This window comes from Trachemys scripta, chromosome 13, assembly GCF_013100865.1.
Source record: "Trachemys scripta elegans isolate TJP31775 chromosome 13, CAS_Tse_1.0, whole genome shotgun sequence".
Classification (NCBI taxonomy): Eukaryota; Metazoa; Chordata; order Testudines; family Emydidae; genus Trachemys; species Trachemys scripta.
Window position 1 is genome coordinate 26,963,106 of NC_048310.1, and position 6,782 is coordinate 26,969,887.

Below are 6,782 nucleotides of genomic sequence, written 5' to 3' on the forward strand. Positions count from 1 at the left end.
GAATGAAGCAATACAGTAAATTTTGGGGTTTCTCTTTTCTTTTCTCGTCAGACAATAGGGTATGAATCAAAGTGGTGACATGTCTTATTAATTCTCTATCTTCCACAGAGGTGTTTAAATATAATTTCTATGTAGCAGACATGCATTTGTTTCTTTCTAGTACATAATTATCTTTCCTTTTTTCAGCCAGTACACAACCCAGGCCTCTACTATACTGATCTTGGCCTTTGTGGCTCCCTACCTAGTCTTGAACTATATTTTATGCTAATAATTAGTACTAAAGATAGACATTTATCTTATTTCACAGCAGTGGTTCGAGACCATTTAATAAGAAAAGTCTTACCCTTCCATTTTTCACAGACCACCTCTTTTAACCTCCCAAAGTACAATTGCCTGATTTTTCAAAATATCTAGTATTGAAGACCACTAAGAAACGTTTCATAGCTCATAGTGTGGGAATCAGTTTTTAGAGACTTGGTGTTCAAGCCATTTTCTTAAACATCCATCATTGGAGCTGCGATTATGGATTATAACCTGTAAAATAGTGCTTAGTAGAGAGCCATAGGAGGTGAAATGTCCATTGGCATCTTCAGAAAAGCAGGTCTAATTTTTATTTTCAGCTTATTGCAGCTTTCAAAATAAAAGTGGAAGTGCTCATATACAAAATTAGTTTAGTATCCAGATAGTCATAGTAAACACCACAGTTGCATCTATCGCTGGAGATAAATGATTTTTGGCATCTCCTCCTCCTTAACTGCTGCATTTATTTGAAAATTCTTGCGTAACTTGGAAAGTCGAGCATGTATTTGGATCGCAGACAATATCACAGACAAGAATTTAGACAACCTTGTTCTAAACACGTAAAAGCCACCAAGGAAACTCCTGTTTCTACAGTTAACTTTCTATCATGCCAAGAAGCCAGTTTCTAAACTACTGAAGTCAGCATACCTATAGGCTCCAAAACATCATGTATTAACTCTACACATTAACATGATTAATGGTATTCCACCAAGATTCAAATCAACGACCTCCAGCTTCAAAACTAGATCATGTAACTGGAACAAAATATATTGGCAATGCAGTCTGCAGCAGCGTTGGTGATTTTAAAGGCCATTTGTGATTTACTGGTTTGCAACACTCTTACAACAAAACAAAAAACAAATAAAAAGAGCAAACATCCAACCAATTTTGTTCTCTATCTCCACTTCGGAAAAAACTGTCTTTTGAATGGAACTGAAAATAAATATTATGTGATGGACACTGCTTTGTGCCATCTTTGATTCTCATCAACAGTCTTAAGGATTGGATGTTGCAAGACTACACAGTAGTACAAACTGCTGCTGTAACATAAGCTGAAGGAGGCAAGTAGTTTTTCTGACACACACACACACACACACACACACACACAGTCCCCTCCCCCATAAAAATAGCAATAAAATGGTAGTGAAAGAGAGACTTTCAGTATCTGGAAAATTTCTTAAAAGTCATATATAGTAGTGAAAATGCTTTCTGAAGTGACTTTATTGCTTGTGATTGACAGACCTGGAGTCTGAAGTTTTGTTTTTATAAGGCAATGGCAATGTACAGTTACACACACAGCCCAGCCAATATCCTTTCAAATCTTGACCTGGAGGGATCTACAAGGCTCATTCAGATGCTTAGCTTCTCACAGAGACTGCTAACATCTGTGTCAATTATAACCACTAACTGATTCCCCACGGGCCATCAAATAGTATTTTTGTTGTCACCTACCTGGGCTAGGTTCTATTATCCATTTCAATTTTTTAAGTCATCTGATCAAATAAATAACAATTTTCAGGTTAGTTATTTAATGGATACTGTAAATATGCAAAATGTCAGTCATTTCTGATTATACTAGCCATCTGTGATTATTAAACACTTGAAATTGTAAACCCAGTTTTATTCTACATTTTTGCTCTAGCCAATGCAGAAGTAACTTTTCAAGTTGTTGCAGAAGGCTATCATAGTGGAACTCTTAACATTTTATTCCCTGATTAGTTTTACCATGAACCTAAAATGAGCAGACAAATTCACACATACATTACCTAGTAGTCAGGCAGTGTATCAGAGCTAAAACCCAGCATTACTCTATGCATACTCACTTTGTATGCACTGTATCTATGTATAGTCTACTCATAAGGTTCATGATCAATAGGTAAATTCAACATTTGGGTTGAAAAGAGTCCTTCCTCTATCATGTTTTGTAATATCGGTTACTCAGAATTGAGCAAGACGCTTAATGGGTTTCCATTGCAGCTCAGCTTCCCTTAACAAAAGTATTTCTGTTGCTATACCTATAAATCTCAGCAACATATCAATTAGTCATGAATACAGCTCTTAACACTGGACACGTCCACCTATAAAGAGCTGGTCAAATTCTTCCAAAACAAACTAGAACGCTCTCTCTTTTAAATATAAATGGCAGATTCTTTTCATGGACTCCATGAACTAGGAGGTACAAATTAATTTTCAATGGTTACAGCTAATAATAATTGAAAATCAATACCATCAGCTCTGTGGCTGTATCTCAACGTCTCAAGTACTACCAGAGTCCACCAAATGACAGAGTTTTAACCATTGTGTCATCTAACCCTGCCTAGAAGGGGCCTAGGCAACTTTGTGGTTAAAATGTTGACAATTTGTTTAAGTAAGAATTAAAAGGGGACCCCCAAATAACATCTACAGCCACAATGGGCACTTTTTTTGGTAGTCTCCATAGAGAAGCCAAGGATTTATTTGCAGCAGTGATACTCAGACTGAGGTTTGAGAGTCACAAATGGCTCTTTGCAGCACATAATTAAAAAACTGTGTGATTTAATTATTAACCTAAGTTATTAACTAATCAGGATGCTTTTACCATGTTATTAACCAATTGTAGTTGATAAAATCATAATACATGGTCAATCATTTTGCTGTGAGAATAATATAAACTAAATATTTCCCCTTCATACTGTTTAAATATGAATATATAGTACTATAGTAAATTAAAGGAAGAATTCACACTACTGCAACTCTTTTGGGTAATGTTGATGGCTAATTCGGTTCCTGAACCACAAAGATTTGAGTTTCACTGCTTTAGAGGTATGAAGTAGGGGATAATTATCATGCTCAAGTGAAGGCACATTAGTACGACCATTGGCTTTTCCCCTGCATGTGTTTTACTTATTCTGTAAATAACTAGAGCAGTTCAATTTCTAGTGCTATGACTAGCACATTTACAAGCACAACAAATTATCTTTTTCTTGAAAGCAGTGTTTACAGAATGACTAGCTCATCCACAATGTTCAAAGAAAACTCAATTTTTCTAAAAACACATTTTAAAGTTTCCTGCCACTTTCCACAAACCTTGCTGTTAGGAAAAGAAATACTTATTCAGTTGTAATGGAAGCTCTTTGGAGAGGGGAAACTTCTTTGTGTGTGTTTGTACAGCACATGGGACAATGAGATGCTGATCCTGTTAGGGTTTCTGTTATATAAATAATAGTAAAAACTTTAAGCTTCTGAGAGTTGGTGGCTTTTTCAATCTAGAAATCATTCATAGATTTAACTGAAATAAATTATTCTGCAGTTCCACAGCTAAAGAATCAAACCTTAACAACTAAAATGCAAAGATAGAATTATTATTGAATTAGGCTTAGGAATAGGTGCTAAGAATCTCTACTAATACAAGGAGGAGAGACACAACAGGAATTACTTTTTGCAGACTGGTTCCTAAACAAATTATGATGCTCAATCTGCCATTCTCCCCACATGCCTCAAATGGGCTACAGTTGCCACGTCATTAACTATTGGAGTAACACCAATTGTAACATTGTAGTTGGACCCCCAAAAAGTTAGCCAAAGAAATTTGATTACAAAACCACTCTTAGGACATTGTTTCACATCAGTTACTGTCACACCCAACACTCCAAAATATCAGACAATGTAAGAACAGGAAAGACTAGCTAGCCTTTTCCTGGCTTAGTATAACTCATTTTTTTTGCTTTTTAATTGGATAAATTGCCACCTATTCCAAGAACTAAGCTGATGAAATCATGTAGGCTCTGTCTGCTCTGATGCTGAAGAGGTATTAGCAATGTCAAACTGTTAGCATTCTTCGAGGAAGAACCGTGTTAAAACCATTCAATGCAATGATAAACAGAGCCTTAGGCTACAAAAATGTGATGAAAATAGACATGTTTAAAAATTGTATAACATGGCTGGGGCACAACCACTTCTTAACAGATTTTTCTAGACTGTGCAGGCAGGAAAAACAAAACAAGAACTATATTCTAATCACATTAAGAAAATATGTTTTAGTTAACATACTTTTTACCATCCATACAGCCCTCAAGAAGAAACCAAATTATTATGGTTGCAGCCTGACTGTAAGATAGCTCTCAAGGAGAAATCAAGTTGCGTGCATGGTAAAAACCATGCTGACTAAAACATTTCTTAACATGATTAGAATATGGTTCTTGTTTTGTTTTTCCTGCCTGCACAGTCTAGAAGAAACTGATATAAAATGCTTAGGACACAGCCATTTTTCACAATTGTGTGACAGCAGGGCTACACTTTAGTGTTGACAGAACCTTATAATGTTTGGTTCCTTATTTCTCATGCTTATAAACAATGGCACAAAAAACAATACACTGGCAATCTGAACACCAACTTGTTAGGACAAGTCAGTGCCTGACTTGGAGTTCTTTTTATACGGATGTATTTTATTTCTCTCTCTTCCGCCTCCTCCCTTCACACACAAATACTCAATCTAAAGCTATCTGAGGTAGGGTAGGGCTGATCCATAGCTGTTTATGTTACACCAATACAAACATACACTAAGGCCACGTCTATACTATTGGGACTATAGTAGCATAGCTATGGCACCATAGCTATATGCCAGCATAACTCCATAGTTAAATTATTATTATTATTTACTGATTTTCATCTGAATTTTGGACGAACAGAAGTACATGAAAATACTGATTATGTTAAGAAAATCCAAGTCATTGGATTGGGTAGATGTGTTTATGTTAATAAATTAGTCTAGATGCAACATGAGGCTGTCTGTTAAAGTAAGGCAACACATGCCTGCACACATGTGTATGTACTGTTAACATAAAGTTAATTAAGTGACAGCATTAAACTCCTTTTACTTTTAATACTCTTACTCTGTTGCTTTTTTCTATCTTCCTATCCCTGAATATTTCACCCAGAAAACTTAATTTTTTGTACTGAATTACGCCCATTTTTTAAATTCCCAGGAAACTTAATAAAAACTGAAAATGGAGGGCCTTACCCATAGTTTAGATCCAGCTTACAGCGATGAAGGGATTTTTTGTGGCTTTAGGATCACTACCTGCCTGAGCAATGGTAACCAGGTGGACAGAAGCATTCAACCTAGCTGCATCTACACTGGGGGTTAGGTCATCATAACTACAGAGTTCAGGGCATGGATTTTTTCACACCCCTGAGAGACATAGCTATATTGACCTACATTTCAAATGTAGATCAGGCCTTAGATCAAGAATCAGTTTTATCCTCCATAAGACTGACAGAGGTTCTCAACTATTGGAATATACCCCAATATCTGAACCTCATGTTCCCACTCCCTGCATACAGCCCACATTACAATCAGACACCACCTTCCTTCCAGGCCCACTTCAAAAATAACCAAGCTCAGCAACCACGTGTAAATCAAAACCGGCCCTGGTCTGTGCGAAGTGCCAAGTGTGCCCCCCCGCCCCGTGTGGCCAGCAGGGACTCAGCATAAGTATCATCGTTATTTGTTAGGCGCTGATAACGTGCTCAGCGCTGTACAGGGCCCCTCTCCCGCCAGCCAGAGCGTGGCTGTGAGCCAGACTTGTTCTCACCCTGGGTCCAGCCCGGCACGGGGCCCTGTCAGGAGCCGGGGGGGGGGGGGGGGGGTAAGAAGGAGGAAGCTGTGGGCGGGAAAGGACAGGACAGGTGAGGAGAGTTCCCGGGGGGCGGGACCCCGGCTGGGAGCATCCAGGGGGCCGATGTACCTGAAGAACCGACCCGACCCGCCCCTTGTTACCTTGGCGCTGCGCACAGTCTCCTTGTCCCCGGAGAGCCGCAGCCAGATCCGGTCAGTGGCCGGGCCCGAGCCAGGGGTCCGTCCCGAGGGGCACCAGTCTCCCGGCGCCTCCAGCACGGCGAGTCGCACCCCGAACAGGCTCTGAATGCGGCCTCGACTCTTCTCCAGGAAGCGGCTCTTCTCCGCCGGAGCCGTGAACTCGTCCAGCACCGGCACGGGGCCGTCGGCCGCTCCGGCCGCCGCCATCAGAGCCGGCCAGGGAGCCCTGCGCTATTGCCTCCCATAGTTCCGGACCCCAGGGACAACAACACCAGCGGGGAAACCCCTGCTGCCCTCATCACGGCGGGACAGGTACGTCATCCGTCTGCGACACATGTTCGGCGCAGGGTGCCCTGACTCCGCCCCATCAAACAACCGCCATCCACGTTATGGGGATGGGCCACCCGCTGCCCCTCCGAGAAAAAGACGCGTGGCGACCATCTTTGTTATGGGCAAGACGTCTAGCTGCCATCTTTACTGAGGGCAAAACAAGCGCCCTGCCCTACGCTGTATCGATATGAGCCATGTTTCCTGGGGGTAACGCCCTTCCCCGGCCCTTCAGAGGAACGCGAAACGCGAGATAGAAACGTCACCAGGAACTGTCTCAAAAATTCCCTTGCTCATTTCAATAGGAGCTCAACCCTGTCCTGCACTTCCCTTCCCTTCAGCATCTGCTCAGAGTGAC

At 40.7% G+C, this 6,782-nt stretch overlaps 1 protein-coding gene across 1 annotated transcript in view; it reads right to left on the bottom strand.

Moving 5' to 3' along the window:
- The window catches only part of N4BP1 (NEDD4 binding protein 1), a 33,005-nt gene extending 26,584 nt beyond the window's left edge, over positions 1 to 6,421 (bottom strand). Inside the window, exon 1 of the mRNA XM_034788370.1 lies at positions 6,059 to 6,421. Coding sequence (XP_034644261.1) covers positions 6,059 to 6,304 — 246 coding nt within the window. The 5' untranslated portion in view covers positions 6,305 to 6,421. The remainder of the gene's footprint in view (positions 1 to 6,058) is intronic.
- Positions 6,422 to 6,782: the final 361 nt, after the last annotated feature.